At 38.2% G+C, this 26,425-nt stretch overlaps 2 protein-coding genes across 3 annotated transcripts in view; one reads left to right on the forward strand and one right to left on the reverse strand.

Moving 5' to 3' along the window:
* Nucleotides 1–2,421: 2,421 nt before the first annotated feature.
* ngfb (nerve growth factor b (beta polypeptide)) overlaps nucleotides 2,422–26,425 on the reverse strand; it is a 29,426-nt gene continuing 5,422 nt past the window's right edge. Inside the window, exons 1-3 of one of the 2 annotated variants that reach the window (XM_039798942.1) lie at nucleotides 14,238–14,282; nucleotides 8,474–8,621; nucleotides 2,422–5,871 (exon numbers count right to left, since the gene is read on the reverse strand). In XM_039798942.1, coding sequence (XP_039654876.1) covers nucleotides 5,273–5,860 — 588 coding nt within the window. In that variant the 5' untranslated portion in view covers nucleotides 5,861–5,871; nucleotides 8,474–8,621; nucleotides 14,238–14,282 and the 3' untranslated portion in view covers nucleotides 2,422–5,272. Of the gene's footprint in view, nucleotides 5,872–8,473; nucleotides 8,622–14,237; nucleotides 14,283–26,425 lie in introns of those variants that run through there. The other variant, XM_039798941.1, reaches the window with a different exon arrangement.
* The window catches only part of LOC120558082 (potassium voltage-gated channel subfamily A member 10), a 105,828-nt gene continuing 93,164 nt past the window's right edge, over nucleotides 13,762–26,425 (forward strand). Inside the window, exon 1 of the mRNA XM_039798936.1 lies at nucleotides 13,762–14,290. The gene's annotated coding sequence lies outside the window, so the exon portion shown is untranslated. The remainder of the gene's footprint in view (nucleotides 14,291–26,425) is intronic.

The raw sequence follows: 26,425 nt of genomic DNA on the forward strand, positions 1-26,425 counted from the left end.
AATTATTGCCAGTGTCAACATCTACACACTAGTATCACCTAGAGATTGCAGAATGGAAACCTTGGAAGTTACCAGGACTAGACACGCTGAATTATTTTGGGACTAAATATTTGGTCACACCAATGTTTCCACCTAGTGGACAGACTAAGAGGTACAAATACAGCCTGTTGTGGTTTAAATAATATTTTATACATAAATGTAGATATTTTAAGACCAAACCCTCCCTGATCCATTAGAAGAATGAATAATTTTTTTTGTCTAAGTCATTGAAACGGGTTAAGGATAAAAAAAGTTAACTTAAGTTGAGATAGTCCCTTCTATTTATTTTTATTTATTTTCTCTTATTTTATTTTATTTTATTCTTATGTCGATTTGTTATGTATAAGCTTCTAGGTTTGTTTATATGCTCAACCCGAGGCAAAAGCTCTATTTTTGAAGTGGATTTATATATATATGCCTTGTTTGTTTGTATATTTGTATTGTGAATGAATTAAAAATTAAAAACAAATAAAAATTGTGGTTTGACTTACACTAGTTTATATGATGGAAGCTGCTTTGTTGTAGACTTTAGGGATTTATGGGTGTTATTGACACTTCTCCCAAATGTGACCAGTTACATTTGTATGCCTTTTCATTTTGAAATTTGAATTATATTTATAGTAAACCTAGAAATTATTATGATTATGATATAATAAATGCTGTTTGCATTTACTTTTTATACTTTCATTTTTTGGTTGAGCTAGCAATCGTAGCTCAACGTCCAGGTCCACCTTTTTTTTTATGGAGCTTTCAACCATCTCGCGTCTTCAATTTAAGCTTATTATGTGAAACTATATCCAAGGTCATGAATCACACTCAATAATTATAGTTGTTTACTTTCTGCGTTCATAACTTTATCTGCCCTAAGCATGTGTTGTCCACTACATTGATTTTACAGCTTTAGTTTAGTTAGTTAGGCATACTAGTTACTTTGCCTATTAAGATATTTAATACAAAATATAATTAACAAATGCATGTATTATGAATCTACCCTGCAGTATATACAATGGTTAAATAGCTCCACCTTTGCTAGATGCAACATTAAGGCAAACTAACATATTGCAATAATTATTAAAATCCAATAATATAATACAGTACTTTTACTTTTGTTATAGGCCTATATTTTGATGCTAGTAAATTTGTACTTTTATTTCAGTAAAATTTTAAATGCAGGATTTTAACTTGTAACAAAGTATCTTACACTGTGGTATTGCTACTTTAATTTAAGTAAAAGATCTAAAGTTGTGTTTTGTCCAACTACATCGCCTGAACCGTGAACTCAGCAGGACGCATGCGCAGTACGCATAGTCACCGACTAGCTATTAGTTGCTAGCAGCACCCTTTTGCCAACCTCTTTGCTTTTACTGTGCGTAGATGTAGATGTATACGTTACGTTTCTCTCGTAAAACACGGTTTGTAATGGTAAAAACAGAGACGGTTCAACGTTAGACGGTTTAGTAATAGAGAATCTTTGGTAAAAACTCAATGTTGTAAGAGCAACAACCTCATGTTTTTGCATGTTTTATTAAATTGATGAAGCCTCAGTGCTGCTTTTAGTTTGTAAATGTAGCTTATAACTAACGAGCTTAACACCTTAACGTGTCTGACCGGAAGTACGAAATATATCTTGTTAATATCTGATCCAATGCTAAGTTGACTATATATGAGTTTTATTTGAAGACATGTTCCAACCTCTGATCTCTAGAGGGCAGTGTTGTATATAGGCTATATTTTTTGGAGCAGTGCTTTTGATTTTGAAGTAAACAAGTCAATAGTAAACTAAACAAGTTGTCTCTGAAATAGAATTTTCAGTTGGCAGGTATAGGCCTACAGCTCAAATTGGGATACTTCTCTTAAAAGTCTAGTTTTCCTGAAACCTCAGCAGCCTTTTTGTTTCTGTTTCCACTTTACCTCCAAGCTCTCTGAGCTCACATCAGACATCTTAAATGTCAGCTGTGATGATACAAAAATTGGGCTTTGAGCCTAAAAAATTCACTATACTGACGGTATTCCTCAAGTAGAATTTGTTGTGCGCTGACAACACTGAAATGTCACTGTCAAAACAAAGAAAATGGCAAGCCATGATATTATCAGCCAGAGTTAGCTGATGAATCACATGAAGTCTTATTTATGTTCATGTCTTTTTCCTTTTGTTTCATATCTCCTGTAGAATAAAGAGCAGGAGAAGAACACAAAGCAAAGCCAAAACCCCAAATTACTGCCAGTAAAATGAAGCCATATGGGTTTTCTTTTCATTTTTACATCTAGGCCAAAAAAAAACATTTATTTTTTGTTTCAAGGAGGTTCAAGGGGTAACTCAGTCCTCAGACTCTGAAGAACAACAGGCTTAACATCTATACAATCAACTTCATAACACACACAGTGCATGTATACGTGTTTAATAAATAACAACAACAACATTTCAACAAACGGTTTGCTTATGTCAGACCTGGGTCAAATTGTATTTCCAAAATGTGTGGGTTGTGTCAGTCTACTTAGTGAGTGGGGTGTGCTATTGGAATACATAATGGGTGGCAGAATAATACTATAATCAACATGATTGAGTTGCGGTGCTAAAACTCTGTCACTAACTTAGCTGCTGTTTAAGGTTTAAGACCCATGTAAAATCATGTAGTTTCTTAAACACCACTGCTGTGTCTTCACAAGTTTGACATGCGCCTTTGGTTTAAACTTCTTTTATATGGTCTGTGGTTTAAACCCAGTTCCTGTGTCTTGCAGTGGTCAACTAACTGCCACTAGAGGTCATCGTATCTGAGGTTTGAATAACATCTGCTGCAGAGGTTGAAAGGAGGTTAAAGGTCATGTGGAACTAGACTGATATGATGAAATGATTGAGTGCTTTACACACATGGTAGAAGTTAGACTTTAGGGCAGAATGCATTTTCTGCCAGGAATCTTGCTTAGGCAACTACTGGTTTAAGTTTAGGAAAAGATCATGGTTGGGTTAAACTAGACCCTTTCTAGCAAAAAAAAAAAAACTCAGATGCTAACTTCTCCCATTTACATTGTTTACCTCTGTAGCTAGCTGTCGGAACAATGATTGACAATAATTGGTGACGCCTTTGTTCTGAGTGGACTCCCGGAATTCATCTCTGGTTCATAAAGGGAACATCTTTTTTAGCACCACAGACAACAACAATAAGGATACGCATTCACCAAACAGAAGACATTTACCTCAATGGAAAGGACTTGCTAGCCAGGAGAGGTTTATCTTTCTAGCATTGCGATAGCTAGCACCTTGTTGGAGTGCATAAAAGACAAGCAAGGGGCCTGCACTGTGATATAAATCACCATGCTGGGTCAGCACAGTGTAAAAGGGATGGTCAAGCTGAAGCTGCTCAGGATATCTGCATGGACAAGAAAGGATCTGCCATTTATTCGCATGATATAAATTATACTGTTTAAATGGAAGGGAAGTAGGAAAGGATTTGGAGAAGATCTAGATACTACGCTGAGGGAAGGATTTGCATCAACTCTGGGGTTTGGGTATTTGAATGGAATGGAAACTGGGCACTGTAAATAGTTTGCACTGTGAAACTTTTACAATCCAGTAGTTGGCTGTAAGGCTTCTTATATGTTTGACAACCTCCATAAAACTCAACAGAAAAAATAAAGTTCTACAAGTGACCTGTGGAGGGCAGCAATAAGCCTTTCCTGCATCTAGTCTGCCGCAAATTTAATCCGAAAAAGAACGCCCTGCGTAGCATTCAAGCATTCAAGCACTAGGATTGGCTAGTTGGCAAAGGGCTATCCAACCCTAACAACTGTGAACCTGGGCCTGTATTTATCAAACTGCTAAAAGTGAAAGTTTGGGAGTGAAATATAAAGTAAAACTCTATGAGTGTGAGGCAAACTGTAGCTGAAATTTAAGAGATCTCTGGTTGTCTCTAAAGAGTAAATAAATGACTGCAGCACAGAACAAAGGTGAATGCACAAATTTTGAGGTGTGTTTTATAGTTGTACAAAATGTAATTTGTCTTCATGGTGAAAAGAAATTGATATCTATAGTGACATATATAATTCAGAACAGGATAGAACATTTGATAGGATGTAACAACAGTTTGTTTAGATTTTTTGCAAACAAGAATTATAAAGCTGGCTTTAATTTAGTTGGGATCATGCATGCATCTTCAATGTGCAACTAAATTCTTCTTATTATATATACCAGCATCAGATGTTCTTTCCTAGCCTGACAAGCCAGACTCACATCAAGATGTTGATGACAGTGGCTGCAAATTACATTTGCTGCTGCTAGGGTGCATCTAGATTTCTAGGCTAATTCTTTCCTGCTCCAGTTTGATTTTCTTTATTGTTTAATTTGTAAACAATTTATTTCACATGGTACTGGAGATAGGATTTCACACAATCGCTTCTAAACTTTACTCTTATACTTATCTGTAAACTGGAGTAAGTCGCTAAATAAACATCTTATTCTTCACAGAAGAATTCTTCTCAGTGAAGAATTCTAATTCCCCTAAATTAACTTTTAGGGCTTTCTGTCAGATCTAAGATGGACAGTTTTGTTTTTTGTTTATTTTGTATATATACATCATCTTTTTTATTCCATGCATTCTTCTTTCTTATCAAAACCTAGTGCCTACATTACCCACAATGTAACACTGATGCATCCTCGAGCCGCTAACCTCAAGCAGAGATGAGGGGCTAGCTACAGAGATCTGGTAAGCTCACTTCTTTGTAACTCTACAGCACAGCCCCATATTCTTCAAACTGGTAGTCTTCAGCCCCAACTGACTCAAGTGACCTCACTTGAGGCAATTTATTAGCTTCCCCTGGGAACACAAAAGGCTTTATACAACTTTTTCCACATATTGCAGTAGTACGTGGAAACAGAGTGATGTGTTTAATCGAGTTCCCCTTTAAGTGTAATTCTTAGAAGTTTGATAAATACGGTTCCTGTGTGTTTTAGACCTCTGCAAGCTGAACCTGTCATAAACCGCAGTTAGGACAATCAGATGCTAAGTGACACAGCAACAACAGCTTAATGTTTGGTACTACTAAACAGGTAAAAACAACAGCTACAAACAGATACTATTTGACCCAGGTCTGGTGTATGTACAGTACATGCAGTCCTGAAACTTTGACATATAATAATTGACCAATAATTTACTTTGTGCAGAGGGTGAAAAGACTGGTGATGAGTATGTCTGTGTTTGTACTGTGTGTATGTGGGTGTGTGTGTGTGTGTGTGTCTTCACTGCCGCCATGACTTGCGGCTAAGCACACACACACAGGCCACGTTAATGCGTATGAGCCGCCACGCCACCAGTTTCTTAAACGAAGTCAGCGCTCGTACAAAAGTGTGTGAGTTGGTGCAGTAGGAGTTCCAGTGTCTGGCATCAATTCCCAAACAGCCAGAGCTGCCTGAGCGGGCGCTGTGACACGTCGTCTCAAAGAAGTACTGCTTCTTGTTGACATTGTTGATATTCACGTCTGGCAGCACTGTCACCTCGTTGCCTGAGATGTCCGTGGCTTTGGTCTTGTTGCCCACCCAGACGCTGATGCTCTCACACACAGAGTAAACTCCACGGTGCTGAGGCTGCCCAGCGCGCCTGCGGGCCCTTTTGCCGGCACCCTGTGACTCTGTCAGCTCTGCATCAGGTGGCTGAGCGCTGAAGAGCACCCTGGGTGAGTGGTAGCGGCGCTTGGTGAAGAGTTTGGGGTCCACCATGGGGATGGAGTTGGAGTTGTTGCCTGGACACTGCTGCTGTGCTGCTCCTCTGATGGCGGCCACAGCCTGGGCACTGAAGAGGAGGAACAGGACCAGCATCGACGACCTCATGGGCACACAACCTGAGGGTGTCAACAAGCACAGAAAACACTCCTCTTATTTCTCACACAGTGCTTTAAAGGAATACTCTTACGTTCTGGGCAATTATTTTCCTACTTACCAAGACAAAAGATAATGTCTTTAATCCAATGTGTGGATACTCCCCATTTTTCCTTCACAGTTTCAAGGCAAAACATGTTGAACAGAGTGACCTAATATAAGAGCAGATCCTTTTTAAAGTGGAAAACACACCTTGCCTAATACTGAGGGTTTAATACTTAATGCACATTGGCTTAGCAGTAAGTACAGTAGTTTACAGGAGATTTACAGGAAGTTCTTGGTCAGCCAGACAGACTTATTGAACTGCAGGCTAAGACCTTCAACTTTTGTTTTTAATCGATTGTTTTATTTTATGGATGTTTATTTATTATTATTCTGTGTTCAGCATCATTTCCATTATTTTAAAGATGAATACATTGAAGCTTGAATATCAGTTTGGTAGAAGTTTGCTTTCGAAGACTGAACGCAAGAGTTTTTATGTACAGACATGAAAAAGGAATCAAATGATTTGTCTCTGGGTAAGCAGGAAGAATATAGTATAATTCTCCAGAAACAGAACTGAATTCCCTTTGTGGAACAGTGAAGAATATTATATAACCTATTATAAATATTACGTAGGGGTTGGAATCACCAGAGGCCTCACAATACGATATCATCACGACACTTATGTCACGATCCAATATTTTTGCGATTTTAAACATATTGCAATATTCTGCGATATATTGCAATTTATTACCTTTGTTCCAACTGCAAATTTTTCCTAATTTCAAATTATGTACCCAAAAGGAAACTTTGTCAACATCTGTTTTATCTAAAAAGATACATTACATTTCTCTGTTTGTTCATCTCACTTCAATTTTATTGCTGCAAAATGGGATTGTCGAGCAGACAAACTGACCAACACATATATAATAATGGATCGATACTTGGAGTCTGTGTATTGATACATTACTGCCATGGAAAATATCACGATACTATGCTGTATCGATTTTTTCCCCCACCCCTAATATTCTATACAAAATACATCTTGTATATGAAAGTTATCCATGAAAGTGTGTCACATTACCCACAGGGATCTTAGAGACACTGTTTTGACATCCCATCATCGTGTCTCTTTTCATCACACTGACTCCACACCACAACATCGACAGGCTGTGTGCTACAGTTAACACAGTACAGCAGGCGTGTTAACACCTGCGATGGCTCTGCTAGCAGGCTCTGTCAGGTAGGTTTATTATATGCTATGTTTGCCTCAGGTGTCAGGGTGAGTGCTTGTGGATTGAAATTGTTGGCACAACAAATCAAAAGAAAAATCATAGCTTGTACAAAAGTGTATCATGTGAGCTATGATTACACCAATAAATGCTTGTGAGGTCTGTCCAAGTCAGGTTAGTGTCTCTCCTCACAGTTCTGCTCTCTCTTACTGTGTGGTGCAACATTCGGACATGAAATAAATAATTACTGCATAAATTACAATCTTTTAGATTGTGCGCCAATTTGGATTGCTGTAGGACAAGTAGGAAGGTTGCTTTACAACATGAAGCAGGAAACTTTTGGAGTCGAGCACAAGAAAAAAAAAACTTTAAAGGAGCATAGCAACTCCCCAGTGGCTACATATATTTGCAAAAGGAAGTAAAAGACAAAATCACTGGTGAGAAAAAGGATAAATATCAGTCCATGGTCTCTTTTTTATGTCTAATTACACCAAGTTACCACAATTAATTGGCAATTAGATTTTTTTTTTTTGGAGTGTGTATTTGCAGCCCCGGTACAAATAGCCTTGGCCACACAGCTGAGCTATTCACACCCTGTGACGTAACAACAAAAACACGTTGCTCGCGTGCACCGCAGAAACTGGCAAAGTTTTGTCTCTAAAGTTTATAACAATTGAATTTCTAGCGGAAAATGGATACTACAGTTGCGCTTTCTGTCTTCAGTGAAAGCATACAACCGTTAGTTTGTTAGGTAGTACCATAGTAGCCTACCTATTTTTTGTATACAGTATGGTTACCTAGCAACCCGAGGCTTGAAGACACCAAGTGGTAAACAGTTGTACAATATTCTGTATGAACTGGTGAGTGGTTAGAACACTGAGCTTTGGTCAGGAGTTCGATTCCCCAGTGAGGTGATCTTGTTTTTTTCATTTTGGATTGGATAATTTGCATGCAATTGCGCAAGTCAGGGCCCGCGAACGGAATTTTTTTTTTGCAGGGTGGTAGGGGAAGACTCATGAATATGCCTGCTCTGGTTGGGTTGGTTATGTTTAGGCAGAGCATACATTGATATTTTTACCAGATATTAATAGAACACATTGCTGTGTGCACCGTCGGGGTACGAATAGCATTCATTTCTAATTTCACCAGGGTATGAATAGCATTAATTTTTAATTTCACCAGGATACGAATAGCATTCATTTCTAATTGTACCAGGGGTGCAAATAGGCTTCACCCTTTTTTTTTAAGACACCAAAGAAAACCCCATCTTGTGATTTGGTATCAAAAACCTTTGACTATCAGAGATTTCTGCAGGAATTGTATTATCTAGCCCATCCATCAGTCTCTGTACCTTTTCAGTGTCTCCACGTGAACTGTAGCACCTAGCGGCTCCTAGAGGACGTGATTAGAGCTCACTGTGTTCTGGGCTCCTGCCATCAGTCCCGGCTGTGGCCCCCATCCAGCACACCTCTGCCCTCCTCTGCCTCCACTCTGTATCCCTGTTGAGAGACAAGAGGAGAAAGTATCTCACCAAGCTCATAAACTCACTGTAAACACATTCTTTGAAACACTGATACTGGGAAGAGAAAGTTAAAATGTTATCCCCACTCACCAGGTTCCTCATGTAATTAACATACTGAAATCAAGATGAAGAACTGCAGAATGTAAGTTATCTAACATGTAGGGTAGTTTAATATTAATGCTGTAAATTCTGTCACCATTCCTTAGTGTGAGTGTTGACAGGTGTTTTAAGACTTAAGCTATATAGCAAGACATTTAAAGTTGAATATTTTGTAGGAACCAGATCTTTTAGGTATTTTGTGTATGAAGACACATACACACGCCAGTGGAGTTGTCCACACTACATAACATTTTCTTAAATCTTTATAACGCTGTTCATTGTCTGTTTTGTCTCTCTCTGTTAAATGATTCCATTAAACTTGATTTCCTACATCCAAAGTGCCATGATTCATTTTTGTGCAGTGAAGAAGCACAGACACCATTCGGGGAAGATAATCTGTCACAGTAAACCAGAAGCCTGAAATTTTTGCTTCATCTTTATGTCACTGTGCTCAAGTGTGCTTAAGTTAAGTGTCAGCAGACTATGTGTTACTTTGTGTAAATCCCCTGACATCCACAGAAACCAAAGCTAAGAAATAACCCCTGAAAACATCGTGCCTTACAGAACTCAATTATACTCATATATTCTTTGAATTCAGGATATATTTGCAAGTAGTAGTTTCCAACATGGCAGAGGAGAGTAGAAACCTGAGTATGTTATGCTCATTCGGAATGTAAGCCATATATAAACAGAAGTAAATGGGCTGTAAATCTAAATGACACCAGTGTACTCCTGTAAAGAATTTATGCCAGCACAGGAAGTCTTCTCGCTTTACGGGACATCAACAACCGTGGTCTCGCTGGCTGTTATGGGATTTAAACCTGTAACCTTTCAATCGCAGGACGGGCTGTTTAACGAGCGGGACAACCTGTTTTTGTGACTGTGTATGTTCTCTTATCCTGTAATGAAATCTAACTGTAACTCCTTTTCATCTTTTCTTCAGAATGCAAAGCAATTAAATGCTGGACTACCAAACTGTTGTTGTTGGTGTAAAACATGTGACGCTACTAACAAGATACCTTTTCCAGCTGTGTATTCCAGGTTTATTTGTCACCACTGACACTACTGAAGTAGCTTTAAAGAACATAAATGAAAGAACTGCCTCCAAAAAAAAGCCTCCATGCATACAATACATGTATTTGTAGACAGCTATTTAAGTATACGTACAATATAATTATATACTACGTTGATACTACTCCACCAAGGAGGTTATGTTTTTGGTTCGGTTTGTCGTTTTGTTGGTTTGTTTGATTGTTTGCTTGTCTGTCAGCAGGATTACGGAAAAAAACAACTGGCCCGATTTTCTTGAAACATGGTGGAATGGTGTAATTTTATAGCCACTGAAGTTCATTCTTGGCCTTGGAAATAGTTTTGACAACACAATACTGACTCAAGGTTGACTTAATGGCTTTTTCAGTATCCATCAGTGGATGGAGTTTTCTTAGTAGTCATGGTGATGGTTTTGTTAACATGCGAGATTAATGGCACTTTTAGGCCATCTCTTTCTGGAGGATATGTCCTAAAAGTGAGCTGAGCTCGAATGACAACAGACCCATCTACATGACAACTGAGGAAAATCAATGTGCAAAAAGAAAACGTGCATGTGCAAAAAACGAAAACAAAGGAGAAATAGGCTATACCCATTACCTTTTATAATAAGTCTCACCAGCCAGGAGTAACAATCAAATTAGTTCATATAGGGAAAGAAATCACAACATTTTCTCCCACATATTTTCTTTTTTTTTTTTAGAGTATTCGCCTCAGTCCACAACATTAATGGACATTTTGGGAATTGCCTTCCTCAGCACACACGTGTCAGGCTATAAAACATCTGTGTCTGTAGGTGTTGCTATGAATAATAATAATAATTTAAAAAAACTGAGTGCTCACCTAATCTTTTGCACACAGAAGTAAACAGGGTTGAAAGGTTCAATTACAGTCTTTCTAACTGTTAGAGTGGACAGGAATGGACAACAAGTGTGATATTCGTGAAAGACAGTACCTGAGATTTTGTGTAAATCGCAGCCAAAAATGATTCAGTGAATGTCGGCAATATCATACAGTGACTTATATAATGCGTATATTTATGTGATCTTAACTCTGTAGTTCATCATAGTTCAGTAACTTTAGGCTACTTGACCTGCTAGTTAATACCAGCAACTGAGCCACAAAAACACATATGAGATTTACTATGAAATAAGAGAATATGTCATAGATCAACCGTACTACAGTAGAGAAATACAGAAGTACAAACTCATTCATGTATAACTAAAGCTAATATCTCTGAAAAGGTGTGAAGATATGAATATGTGTGCTTTATGTTATTATTTTGAAGCTGAATCATTATTATTTTATAATATCATGCAAAAGAGCAATCATGTTAATAGAAAACAAATGTCTCAGTTATTTTGAGGATCAGATTTTGTCCCTCAACACACAGCTGTAACAGCTACTCAGTGGTTAAGAAACATGCAGTCAGCAGTCTCGTATATGGTGAGAGGAGAATGGCAACATTCATTCAAGCTACTAGGTGGGCTACAAATATGCACATAACGTCGCTGTACAACATTAGTGTGCACTGGGGCATCCCACATCACACTACTCATTGAGCCTTGAAGCAGATGAGCTTCAGCAGCACACGGCCACCTGAGTGGAAAAATGTTGCTTGGTCAGATAAAGGTGATTCTGCAGCAGTGAAGGAGGTGGCACGCCTTACAGTAGGTGCCTCTGAGTAGTAGTAGTAGTAGTTTTGGTTTGAATTTAACTTCCTGACAACGCTTGTCACTTCCCAGACCTAACCCAATAAAACACCATTGGGTCGGGAGGATGTTAAACAGATTGTTTGCAGCACAATGTGCCAATGATAACACTGCAGGACATGCTCTTGAATCAGAATGAACAAGATCCTTGTGGAAGATTTCCAGGACCTGGCTGTTCCTGGGCAATGCTCTTCACTTTCATTTGGGACAGATGCTAGAAGTACAGCAAAAAGCATTGTTATGTATTTCATGCTGCTACAGTAACACTGCTACAGGACACCTTATACCCACCACCTAATTCTATTCCTTCAAGTGCAATTTTTCTATTTTATTAGCAACATCCACAACCTGCATCCTCACTTTATTTGTGATTGTGTCTCAATACACTGTGTAGGTATACATTTATGTAGAGTGTAGGCAATGATAGAGCTTTTTTATATTTAATATTGTCATGCTTCATATAGTATACAATTAATGTGAAATAGTATTCTAGTTTTTTTTGTTACTAATTTGTACTGTGTGTCTGTTCTCATACTTGAGGACGAGGATCCTGTGATATGGTTAAAAGCTCCAGAACAGCTACTAAATAGATTTTGAGGTGAGATTGTTATAAAGTGATTCACCTTCAGATTCTGAGTCAATGTTGGATCAGCAGTGGTGGAAGGAGTATCGGATCCTTTAATACCACACTGTAAAAATACTTCACTACAAGTAAAAGTCCTGCATTCAAAACCAAAAATGTACTTAAAGCTGTAATCTTGAAGATTTTCATTTAAATAAATGTCTGTCACTATCGCTGAAGGAGGCACACAATTGGGATTGAGCCTGTGGCCCACTGATGTATTGAAGTATTGCAATATTTATATATTTGCAGTAGCTACATTATGAACTGGGGGTCTCTGGTGACATTCCTGGAAAAAATGCTGTATTACAGTTTTTCTCCATTGTAAACACAAAAAAGAAGAAGCTCATGTATCAACAAGACTCCAAACTATAGAAATAAAATGGATAGAAAGGCAATTCCCATTTAAATCGACACAGAATGGTCAGAGCGGCAGCCATTTTTATGTATACATGGCATCAGACTAACTTTAGTTATTAGTGAGAACTCAGGATGAAGAAATCCAGATCTCAAAAACCAAAGTAGAAATAAGTAAAACTGATGGTCACATACACCTATAGCATTGTGACATTATCCAGGAAAATGTTAAGGATTGCATAAAAGAAAACGATCAAAATGCCAGTACACACTTCACAACTTTACATTGAACGCACCATTTTCTAGCTAGGCGGGTTTGTAAATTGTCCCTGCCCTGTTTACTTATTTACAAGCTGCCTGAGTGACTACTAATGTAACATTTTATAGTCCACCTGCCAACAGCCATCATGTCGCTATATGAGATTATATTCGTGTTCGTGCTGCTTTCAAGGTCTCCATTCTCAGCCGTCGGTCACCTGTCAGTCACTGCAGGCCGGGGATACAAACTTTGGAACTCGCTAGCTAACGTTAATAATTACCCAAAGGGTTAATCAACGCTGAGACGCGGAGAATCACCGCTTCGTTTTATCAAGCTAAGTAACTACTTAACTTTTTGCTTGTGATGTTAACATGCTTATCGTGACTTGGTGTTTTGGCTTTGTTCAGTTTGTGTTTGTGCTTGGAAATTAAACTATAGGGACTCACAGGCTGCTGACTGTTTTGGTGTTTGCTGGCTGCTAATATCTGCTATGTTATAACGTTAGACAGTTGCATGCAGCATTTGCGTGAATTGTGAATCAATTCTTGTTGTTTCTGAGCTTAAATCTCGTTTGGTTGTTGGTCACAACAATTTTAATGCTGAGAGATAAGGATGTATTCGTGTGACGTTAGTGCTGAAATGGTTTTGCATCATATTTCCTCTTTGGTTGTTCAGTTCAGCTTAATATTAGGCTAAATATAAAGGGTATTTAAGTGACAACTTATTTAGTATTCCTCATATCATTATTGTTTGCAGCATAGCTTGTGTGTTGCTCTGCTGCTATGTATCTATGGAATGCCGTTTTATTCAATATTAAATAAATGAATAAATACATGAATAAATAAATATGCCTTTGAAATACATCATTAAATAAATAAATGAGGCAATAAATAATTAAATAAATGTAAATATTCATATACAAATGAATCAGTTAAATAAATAAATGTATATTAAAAGGTTTTACTCTTTATTATTAGTTAGTGTGAGTCTTGAAGCAATTAAATCAATTTCACAGTGTGGCAGCAATTAAACATTTTACCACCTAGGGGCAATATACGGCTGCGAGTTTCCGTTTCGATTTCAAAAGTAATCATGAAGAGGACACGGCGAAGTGTGGCGTGGGACCATTTTGATAAAAAAAAAAAACTACTTAGTTCACTGCAAACACGGAGATGCCATGTATAAGTACAAACGGCCACGACTCAAATGATGTAGCCTACCACTAAACAAAGCGCATCCGACCCTGGTTAATGTCGGTGGCGGCCGCGGTGCACCCTACTCTCACTCTCAATCTAACGTAAACTCGGCGTTAGCACGGAGGAGCTGCGATGCACAACGAGCAGAGAAAATTACCCAAGGGACCTGCAAGTTCATTGAGATGGATATTGGAACCAGCATATCACATTTCGTCACAACGTGCCATCACCAGACTGGTAGAAACTCCCCACGAAGAACGGAATAAGGTTCCCCGGGCTGGCTAAGTTAGCGCGGAGGTACCTGTGCATCCCGGCAACGCGGGTGTTTTCGGCGGCTGGACTGACGGTCACCAGGTAACGGTCGCATCTGACCCCAGATCATGTCAACATGCTTATCTTTCTCAACACAAATCAGTAGACTGGTGCAGAAGTTGTATGTGAGTTAGCCTACTGGTTATTTTTTATTGGGCTTTGTCCGTGCCTTGGATAGTTTTGAGTTACATTTTGACAAAACCTATTAAAAAGTATTATTATGTTTTTGGTTAAGTTATTATTTAACATGATTCTTTTTATTTATTATTTTGGTACAAACGAGGGTCTCTGTTTAAGAACGCCGGCTCGCAGCTGCAGGTTCGGCTGCTTCAGAGCACCGCACCGCAGCGCATATATCTATAATCTATATCTATATCTATAACCTCCAGTTTAACTGCCACAAGTTCTTCTTGTAATTAAGATCTCATCGAGGAAAAACACACTGTATTTTTGTATTTTCATTGCATTTTTAATTTATAAAAAGTTAAATAAATAATGAATTTTAATATAAAAATATTAATGATTAATCGATAGTCAATCGTTAATTCTCCCGATGATCGACTAAGAAAATGTAATCGAATGCCCGTTCCTATCTCTAAGGACTTTAAAGTTGTCTTACATGCTGACGCCCAACTAGTTAAGCAATAGGTCATGTGAGACATGATCATTGCATCAAAGTATAGCCTAGCCGATTCAAAATTTAGATTGTTTCTAATATATCTAAAATTGGACAAGTTAAATTTCATTTTGTTCAGTTTTTTTATGTGCTGCTTGAAGTTCAGTTGTGAGTCCAAGATCACACCTAGGTATTTAAACTCTTGAACTACTTCAAGCGTTTTCTCCCTTACAAAAATATTGGGGTCTGTGTCAGACTTAGACACATTTAGGTGCAAGTGAGAGCTCTCTAACCAGTTGCACACGTTACTCATAACAGCTGTTAGTTGTTTTGCAGCTTGCGTTTTGTCTTTTGTGTGTACATATAGCGCAGCATCATCCGCTGGCAGGTCACTGTTGGTGGACAGCAACTTGCCAGGTCATTTATGTATAGACTAAATAATAGAGGTTCTAAGATTAAACCTTGGGGTACCCTTAGGTTATTCTCACAAGCCATATATGTTATATATAAGATATGATTACATCCATTTCAAGGAGGTCTCAGACAAATTATAATGATTCAACTTGGTTATTAATACCTGGTGGTTGACTGTTTCAAAAGCCTTACTCAGGTCAAGGAACACGGCTCCAACAACCCCACCTGTATCAAGCTTGGATTTTATGTTTTCCAAGAAGAAGCAGACAGCTGTCTCAGTAGAATGGAGTTTTCTGAAGCCAAATTGCAGGTAATTTAACATAAATGGAGTTGTGTTTAAATGGTATGAGTTGTTCTGCAACCAGTTTCTCCGCTATATTTGATATAGAGGGGAGTATACTGATTGGTCTATAGTTGCTAGTCATTGTAGGGTCTCCAGACTTAAGGATTGGTGTAATAATAGAATATTTCCATGAGTCTGGGAAAACACCTAATTTTGTAAGCGGAGCAATGAAAGACTGTTTGTGAGTTTTAAGAAATAATAAGTCAATGCCAAAAGTGTCTTTGGCTCTGGAATTTTTAAGGCCGCAGATGACCTTATCAACTTGTGATTGAGACACTGCATGAATAACAAACATTGGGGCTTCAGTGTTAAGGGGCATTGGAGCTAGTTCTTGTTCTACATGACCTGGGTTTTGCTTCATATTTTTCAAAGAGTCAACAAAATAAACATTAAGAGCTGTTGCAATGTCCCTGGGATCATTGATTACCCTGTCAGGCAGCTGCAACTCTTTAATTTCCCTGCATATGGTACTATTTGATGTCAGCTTTTTAATGTTTGTCCAGATTTCTTTTGTGTTCCCTCTAGCACTGTTTATTATATTAATAAAGTTTGCTTTTGCTCTTGTGTTTTAGTGACCTTATTACATAAAGAGGTAAAGATCTGTCTTTCTAGCCCAGTGTTAGTTTTTAACGAAGTCTTGAAAGCATGATCTTGTTGTTTCATTAATGACCATATGGTGTCACTGAACCAGGGTAAGTGATTCTTTTTGGATGGTTTAATTTACATTTTCTTCTGTCCCATAGTTTCTTGAATAATATCCATAAATACCTTGCAGTTTTCATTGACATCCTCATTTGTGAGATGGGTATCCCAGTTGATGTAGTTCAGGGCAAGTTTAAAATTTTCAATCTCACCCTTTGGTAATCTCAATTTCTCAGATATTTGTCAAGTAAATTATGTTTTGACAGTTTTCTAGAAAAAAGAATTAGGTTGTGGTCGGATAGAACTGTAAGCATATTATATGTTTTAGGACAGCTGAAGACATGAAAGGGGAGAGAGAGGGGGAACGACATGCAGCAAAGGGATGCAGGTCGGAGTCAAACCCAGGTGCCCGCTCTACCAACTGAGCTATCCAGAAGCCCATTCTGGTAGGACATTTGATTAACTGGGATAGATCAAACTTACTAGTTAAAGCTTTCAAGTGTTTACAAGTTGTTTTATCAAACCAGTTGAAGTTAAAATCCCCAATTAAAATAATTTCTTACTTCATGCTGCATTCTTTGAGAACATTCTGAAGCTTATCATAAAAACCATTAGACGCTGATGGTGGCCTGTAGATCCCTACCAGTGTCACTGACATTTGTTCAGAAAGAATGACATTGAGCCCAATGCATTCCAAGTTGTTTATACAGGACCACGTTATTTGCTTATACTTAAGGTGTTCTTTTACATAAAACAAAAGAAAATCCAAGTTAGAGTCTCTTAGTGAATGCTGGATTTGAACACATTTAGATAGAATACTACGTATGCTAATATGACCTCCTAGCAGGCCCTTAGGTTTGCAGTGTGGATCCCAGATGACTTTGGGATGATTAAGAGTTTGGTAGCGCTTTACACGTCATTGCTTTTTAAACACACGGTTCCTATGAAATACTCTACAGTTCAATTAGCCATTTACTAAGTCTGACGTGGTATTATGTTCTTGATCTGACCGTTCAGTTAATTGTGAATTGGGGGTTGGCTAGCTGCTGATCTGAGCTAGGCCATGGGCTCCTCTCTGCTGATGGAGCCTCTGTTAGCATCCCTGAGCTAGTGCTTGGTAGCCCCAGGTTGTTAACGGGCTGCGGGCGTTCCTCCTCTGGCAGGACCGGTGTTGGAGCGCTGGTGGATTGGTTGTCTTCCCGATGCAGATTGCGCCACCGGCGACTGGGGGCACCACTGTTAGTATCGCCCTTGGTAGTGGCTAGCCAACTGCTGTGTCGAGCCCATGCACCCCACAGCTTGAGAGTGTCCGGTGTCAGAGTTCTCACAGACGTTCGGGAGGGGGGGGGGGGCTGATACAGTTGTGTTTGATGGTTTTTGCCCTGACATTTCCCCGGTCCAAGAATGATGAGTACAGAAGGTGTTGACTCCTGTAGGCTAGATAGCATAGGTAGGTGCCGTTCCCGGTGGTTACTCCATGTCTGGACGTGCATACGAGTACACTCGCGCATAAACACAAACCCAGTCCAAAGCTTACTAACCAGAGGCCTGTACTGCGAAGCAAGATCAACATGCCCTGGATTTATTTCAGTTACCCGGCTTCACCTAACCTAACAACCGCGGTCCCACATAAGCTGTGTCCCGACGCTGGTTAACAACTAGTTAAATCAACCCATGGTTTCCCAATCCAGCGGTGTGCGCGTTCACATAAAAGAGGCGGTGTTTGCGCACCACGACCAATCGCAAACATCTACCAGAGCCTCATATTTTAAACAAGAAGAGCAAACTATAATTCTACATAAATATGAAGAACACAAACACGGTTTTACAGGCAAAATGCAGGAAGGAAAGCTGGCAAAAAACGCTGTTTTGCGTAAATCACAACGCTTAGCCTATCAATATCACTTACAGTGGTGGTGTAGTCTACGTGATAGTAAGCTCCAGGATTTCTATATACCAACTTAAAAATGCCCAATGACACGCAACAACATACTTTCCACTATATTTTTGATACATTTGGAATTGTCATCCGTGATTTTTCTTAACATCTATAGGCTGAATAAAGGTATTTTTTTTTACCGTAGATTGGTGCATAAAAGTGTATCGGAATGCAGGAAATGAAGTCGTTGATGATTAAAACTTCCCTGGAGTTTACGGGATGTAAGTTACCTTACATCCCGTTCCCTGTTCAGGTCGCTACTTCAGGCTGTGGCCGACAGTAATGTTACACATTGCGGATAAAATTGTTCATAAAAGTCGTTATATTGTTTTGGGGACAATGACATGGCTGGATGGCTAGCCTGTCTTGTTGTTCAACATACTGTCAAATTGTTTTACTGATTGCCAACTGTACACAATGTTATTGACTTTGGATCTTGCTAGCATAGCGTTAGCTATCCCGTTGCTAAGGGTTGCAAGTCGTATCTAAGGTCCTTCCTATTTCCTGGAAGAGTGAACAACGTTTGCATTGCATAAGAACCTTATAGGATGGGAATGATTGTTCCAGGTATTAGTCAAACCGTCAGGCATAACCGGGAAACAGAGTTATTTGGACAAACTTTAGATTTCGATTGTAAAACAAATTAAAATATAAACTAATGTTTTAAAAATGTTATTTGGCAAGTGACCATAGTATAAGCGGGTTAATGCCCTTCGGGGTGTCCATTGTCAGGTATTAATGGACTTTGGCGACAAACCACAGCCATGGTTCTAAAATAAGCGAAATAAATAAATGAATACAATGTCACTTTGCTCTTATATTGCACTAGAATAACTAATTATTGCACTTGAATGTAATTATGCACTAGAACGTAATTTCGCTACTTATTACCGACAGATATGCATATTTATTGATACTACACAGTAAAATAACTAGTTTCCCTGCGGGAGGGAAGAAGACACTAAATCAATGGTCAATCTATTGACAATCAATCTAATATATGCCGTGCGGGCCAGACCCAACACAAGCTGCGGGAACGGACTGGAGTGGGATTAAAAGAACCGTGCAGGGCTCTAGTGGGTGCCTTTTTTTTATATTCAATTCAATGTTCAATTTGTTCAAATAAAATAACGTTGGCAATTATTTCCTTTTGATTTGTTTTAAATTTTTACAAGCAATTTGTTGTATTTTAGCAGAATACTGAAAGCAGCAGAACTGAGTACACTTCAATATCTGTTTATCGCAAGTAATATTATCATGATATTCAACAACGTTATTGCATATCCCATATTTTCCTCATATCGTGCAGCCCTACTAGCAACAATATACATATTCAATTAATCATATTTTCAGGTTAAAATGCCAAAATAAATTTGGTTCAAGCATCCCAAATTAAAGATGTGCTCCTTTTTTCTTTTTGTATGATAATATCCTTGTGTTTTGGACTGTTGGTTGGACAAAACAAGCTATATAATCCTACATCTTCTTGCGCTCTGGGAAATTGTCAATGAGCATTTTTCTGCTAACTTTTTTTTGATCTTTGTATGTATTTTGTTGTGGACCTACTTTGCAATATGTTGGTCTATTTAAGCTGTCACTGCTCTGCCCGTTCTTTCCCTCAGGTACTGTATGCTGCAGCAGCACTGCTCATGTGCAAACTCTACACTGCTACTACACTATAGCAGTTAAGCTTCATCCCAGCATCCACCTGCATATTCTAGAAGGGGAGGGAGTTTGTTATTGTCACCTTCAATCTATGTTGTGCTGAGCCTGTTGTTCTGAGCTTGGTGTTTGCTTGTCGAGAGTGATTCAATTTGTTTACATTTCTTGTTGCAGGATAGTTTGAGGCTCCCGTAGATGCAGGTAGGCAGCGAAGGCAGACAAACCATTCTTCCCTCGCCAGTGGGAATGAACTCAATCTGTTTTGTGGTCTGTTAGCCCTGAATGGAGAGGCCACCCACAAACACTGGCATACAACTCATTAGCTCTAATGGAGTCAGTTTAATGAGCCCCGTCTGGGATAACTGACAAGCAGCCTGGGGTGGCGTGGCACACAATCCAATCTGCAGACCATGAACAATCTACCTCTCTGAAAAAAATGGCTGTGGCTTCATTCATATGGTAAAAGTCACACAGTCCTTCTAGTAACCTGATCCACCATGGCTGGCCTTTATTCAATGAGGAAGGGAGGTGCAGGTGACTTTATCTGAAAGCCACCAATGGGCTTTGAATGACATGCTGCTCATTACGTTGCTGTGGTCATTCATGCAAAACTGCATAGCTTTGTGCTGAATTTAAGCCCTCAAACTCAGAAGTTTCTGCAATGACAGCCACAGTAAAATGTGGGGATCTTTATGAAATAATGTTAAAGCATTGTGAATCTTCAGATTATTCTGACATCACATGAATGCAGTACAAATGCCCTATCTTGCATTGTTAACAAAAGTGAAAAATAATTTGTGTATCCGCTAGGGATGTGATGACACCCAGCTCAGGAGACAAGACACAAGATTGGGTTCACGGGATCGAGACGAGATTTTAACACTATTTTACATAAAACTACAATGAAGAAATAAGACTGGAAAAGTAGTCCTTTATTCAGTTGAAAGTCCCAAAATGAAAACCGAGCACTGAAAGGTTTTGCCAAAAACTCTGATAACTGGCTTCTTTCCTGTATAACTAACAGTTACACTGTTACTTATTCCATATGTATGGTGGAGAGAGAGACTCCTCACTCAGAGAACCAAGGTTACAGCATAACTATTTTCTGGCAGTAGTTGAGACCAAATGTTTTGTACTTGAATTTGTCATTGTACAGTAGACAGAGATAAATAAGCTTATTTTACTATTGTTTCACATTGATTATGTTCTAAAGCACAAATACATTACCATCAAACACTCAACAGATATTTTTTTTGTGCATTTTATTCATTGCAGGAATAAGCAAGGAAGTAGGCTACATTATATAGAGAGAGAAAAAAAAAAAAAAAAAAAAAAAAAAAAAAAAAAAAAAAAAAAAAAAAAAAAAAAAAAAAAAAAAAAAAAAAAAAAAAAAAAAAAAAAAAAAAAAAAAAAAAAAAAAAAAAAAAAAAAAAAAAAAAAAAAAAAAAAAAAAAAAAAAAAAAAAAAAAAAAAAAAAAAAAAAAAAAAGAGAGAGAGAGAAAATAGTTAAATGTAACGAGTTAATGTTAAATTCACACGCTCTTTTCACATTGTAGGAAAGCACATCGCTATTGCCAGATGAGCAAATTTTCGCTAACCAGTGTATGATGAAGGTGTTGTGAAATGTTTGTTTAAAGCACTTAAATAAGAAATCCATGTTGTTTAGTTTAAAACAGTCTAAAGGAAATGGTAAATTATAGTGTGATTAAAACTCACTATTTACATTTACAGTACTTGATTTACGTTACAATATGTGAAAAGTTACACAACCTTATTTGTTTAATAGTAATTTAGTTTTACTGTGAACCGTCACAGGAAGTGCTTTTATTTTTAAGTAGCCTACACGTAAGTTGTCTGTTGTGTACTCTTGCTAGCTTACTGAGATGAATGTGAGACGCTAGATGCAAAACATGTCCGTCAAGGTTAAGTTGTTCACTTTCTTGTGTGTAAAACTGCAACATATTGAACAGTAAATGTTCACAGTAAAAGACAAGCATTTTTGGCCGTCATTCCACTACAGAAGGCATGTTGGGTGGGTGAAATTAGAAAGCTAACGTTAGCTAACGAGCAGCAGCCAAGTAGGGTTCGGTTCGGCAGAAACCGAACCCCGTCAAAAAGCCCAATATTTGGCCAAATTCGAACCTGAATCCTGGATTCGGTGCATCCCTAGCTATCACTCTGCAAAATTAAAACTCTGTCAACTTTGGATAACGGACGGGGCATCTTCTATGCTAATTTCAAGGGTGCTGCTTTGCACGTGTGTACTGATATTGCGAGACGCTTTTTACCTTGACGAGAAATCTTGTTACGTTTAATCTTTTATTAATTAAACCCATGCTTCACCCTTCCACTAAGTTTCATGAAAATCGGGCCAGTAGTTTTTTCAAAAATCCCGCTGACAGACAGATAAAACAACAAACAAAACAGTGGAGTCTGACAAACCAAACCGAAAACATAACATCCTTGGGGGAGATAACAATTAGGGGTGTGCAAAAACATTGATTCATATTCGAATCGCGATTCAAGCTCTACCGATTCAAAATCGATTAATAGAATTCCAAAAATCGATTCATATAGTTTTTTTTTTTTTGTTACTTTTTAAATATTGAAAAGTAACAGAAAAAAAAGTAACTACCGTAAATCGTTTTTTTATTTAAGTGCTCATATTATGCTCATTTTCAGTTTCATAATTGTATTTAGAGGTTATATCAGAATAGGTTTAAATAGTTTAATTTTCAAAAAACACCATATTTTTTTGTACTACACATTGCTGCAGCACCTCTTTTCACCCTGTGTGTTGAGCTCTTCGTTTTAGCTACAGAGTGAGGCATCTCACTTCTATTCCATCTTTGTTGGGAGTCACACATGTGCAATAGCTAGGAAAGGACTACTAGCCAGTCAGAAGCAGAGTATGAGGGTGATGCAGCTAAGCGAGCATTATAACGTGTTACAACGTGATACAGGTTCGTCACGGAAGTAAAGGCTGGACTACAGTAGAGCTGTTTGGAGCAGTTTGTAAACAGTGTTTTCTGTTGGAGATGGTCCCTTTGGGGTGGACTTTGGGCTTTTTGACTTTGTAAACCTATTACATGCACAAAAAAGATATATAGCACAATAAAGGAAAGGGCCAAAAAGCATAATATGAGCACTTTAAGGTGCGTTTTGGGTTCAGTGCAACTAGTTAGACTCTGTGAGATTGTGTAGATTTTGTACTCCACAATCCTGACCTTAAAGTCATCTAAAGTGATGCAGACTTTATAGTAATGTAATATAGCTTTGTAACAAACACCTGAATTTAAAAAGTTTTTTATTTTTATTTTATTTTAATTACCATAAGGATGAATGGTTTCAAATGGCACTCCCTAACGATAATTTCTGAAAACAACAACTTTCAAATCAGTTTTTCCACTTTGTGACTAAATTGCTGGCCTGTCACAGTATTGCTGCTTGCCACTATAATTAGACTTGAGGTGCTGCTTCAGGTTTCAGCCTCTGTCGTTGTTACAGTATGTCAGTTTCTTGAGTCACTCACATCTTAATTGATGGCTAGGAATCCATTAATTAACCATGCACGCAGCTCTGCTGTGGTGATTTCATAGATGCACAAGGACAGGCAGGAAGACAGGAATGATAGTGCATAAAGATCTCTTAAATTGAAGAGTGTTTCCAGTCAAAGGTAAATAGGGCATCATTTTAATTATAAGGCAATGGTATATTCCTTCCTTTTTTTTTTTTTACGACTGACAGGCACACAGGAAGGAAACGGAAAAAAACTAAAGAAGCAATGTCACCTTCACACCAGAGCTTCAGACTAACGTGACGTTACTACATGTGAGATTTTGCCCAGTGATTATTTTCTTTATAAGTCAAAATTAATAAAGAGCTGACTGTAGAATGGAAACAGTGACATTTTTAAAGCTCAGTTCTTTCTACGGATACAAGCAAAAACCACTATAAAATATTCCAACACGTTAATTTTGTTGCACATAGCAATTTTCTTACTGCGGTTACCTCTCAAATGCTAGTAGACATGCTAACACATGGTATCGCATAGTCTGCTTCAACACATGTGAACATTGCAACACATTTAAGGTTACCTTTTAAGATTTTGAGCCTTTGCATACTTGCCTCAGCTTGTCCTCCAGTTGTAGGGAATTGAAATCTTATTTTGTATTTTGGCAACTAGTCAAAGGAAACATTCTAAAAAGGATAATAGCATGCAATTGAAGCACATAATTTCTATTTTTTTGCCCGATTCCTGTCCTGTTGGATATAGTTGAGTTTTACTTTTATCAGACAACTATGTGGGAAACTTTTTCCAACAAGAAATGACCTTTGGTTGAGAAATGGGGCCTCTGCTGGCAGTCAGTTGTGATTTAATGCAGATGTGTGAAAGTCTGCCTGGCACTGAGACCTACAGACCCCATCAGGTCCAAACTGAGACCAAATTGAGTGCAGCCAAAGAGGAAACTCAGGGAGGGCCAGTTAGTCAGCAAAGGCTCAAAGACGGGTCTTGACTTTTTCATCCAATGCTTTTAGTGATGCAACAGATAGAAACTTCAGCGTTATCACTGAGTACATACTTTGATTGCAACATCTAGATGACAATAGAAGCATATTGTTTGTTTCCTGCGATAGGATACACAATCTGCAGAAATTATAATGTAGATTTGTGATTTAGCCTTTATAAGCTGAGTAGTTTCCACAAGAGGTCTTACTTCCTGTTGACCACAGACTATACAGCAGATCACACGCAGCTAAATCTATTGAACTTCATGATGTCAAAGATAAGTAAAAACAGCTCGAGAAATAATGTCTCAGACATAAAGTGCACAACATCTTTCTTAGTATTGCTCAAATCAATATGACATAGTATTGCAATATTTTCCATGGCAATACTGCATCAATACACAGATGCCAAATACCAATCTTTATTATATAAATTGCACATGAGAATTTAACTTTTTGACAATGCTTGACAATCGCATATACAATTAAATGAGATGAACAAACAGAGAAATGTACATTATTTTTTAGATAAAATAGATGTTGACAAAGTGGCTATTGATTGGGCTGATAATATTCGAAACGGGTGGAAAATGGGGTGGGGGGGGAATGAGAGATAAATGGCAGATTTAACAATGACAGTTTCATTACTCACTGATGGCTGTTTGGTCTCACTGTGCTGAGGAAACACAGCTGACCCCATTCTCTATACACAATTTAGTAAACACAACAGGCTCAATGGAAAAACAGACTCCGCTCAAGGACTCCAAATTAGTTAAATAAACTCTTACAACAATGACTCAAGGGGGTCAGTGTGTGTTGTTCAAAAATGTAGTGGAAGTTTAGTTTGTGATCAAACCTTGGCAGACCCCAGTCTCATGAAATAAACTTCATATCCACTTGTGAATTAACTTTGGCCCAGACGAGCTGAAACAGCCTTGATGACCTGGTGCTGTCTCAAGTTGTCTTGATGATAATGAGTGCAACCCCACAGATTTTATTTTTTTCCGGATTATGGCCAATTCAATTATTGGAGGACATTACAATGGCAGATGCCAGATCAGATAGGACTTTCAACGCTTGGACAGAATAGCTGCTTTGATTTCTCCCTTCACTTAAGGAAATTACTTGGCCAGACTTTTACATCCTCCTGTGTCCAGTTAGTCTATTACTGTCGTATTAAAAGTCATGCATATCCTTAAAAATGATGTGCCATTTAAGAAATATTTGCTGTAGAAACGCTGAAGAGGACTCATCTATTTACACTTTTTCTTTTGCTTTTATATAACTGTTTATTGCTGTTGGTTTCAGCAGTACTACTGTACACAGGAGCACCAGTTCAGTGTCAGATAGCATGTTAGTCTGAAAACATTATCCACAATATATTCTTGGTATTAGAACAATGCAGCAGCCCCTCCCTGTGTTGTTTTGTAAGATATTGAGTTGTGGTCTCCTGTTTTGTGTGTCACCCAAATACTGTTGTTTTCAGTTTCACCAAATGGAAACCAGCATGCAGAGGGGCCAAAGAGGATCATAGCAAGTTAGCAGAAAGTACATATGCAGTTAGAGTACCACATTTTGGCTTTGGACTTTGTCAAGTGCCAACCCTATTTAAATTCTTTGTGCAGCAGCTTCAAGTATGAGACAGTCTGAAATGGTCTTAACCATCACCTTGTGTAGAAAGGTCTTCATTTCCTTTTTCTGGCTTTTGTTTCCATCTTTGCTTTGACATTTTGTGGCAACCTCTTTCCAAATCTGAACCTTTATGACCAATCAAAGAGCTTCTCCCATACCCTAACACCTTTGTAGCTCTTTTTTACTGCAGCCTTTGTTTTCCTCACTGCAACGTTCTGTATCCCTGGCTTATATTATGGTTATACCTTCTCCAAATAAATTCACCCCTGCTGTTATGGAAGGTAAATAAAGTGACACCACAGAAGCAGCGCTGTGTATGTAGAAATGCATATGTGGTGCTGAGTTTGATGTTGACTGTTTGTATCCTGTCACTTTTAGTGGTCGTCTGGGCTTTGCCTTATTTGTTTGTAGGATTTGGCT

The sequence above is a fragment of the Perca fluviatilis genome, chromosome 4 (assembly GCF_010015445.1).
Source record: "Perca fluviatilis chromosome 4, GENO_Pfluv_1.0, whole genome shotgun sequence".
NCBI lineage: Eukaryota > Metazoa > Chordata > Actinopteri > Perciformes > Percidae > Perca > Perca fluviatilis.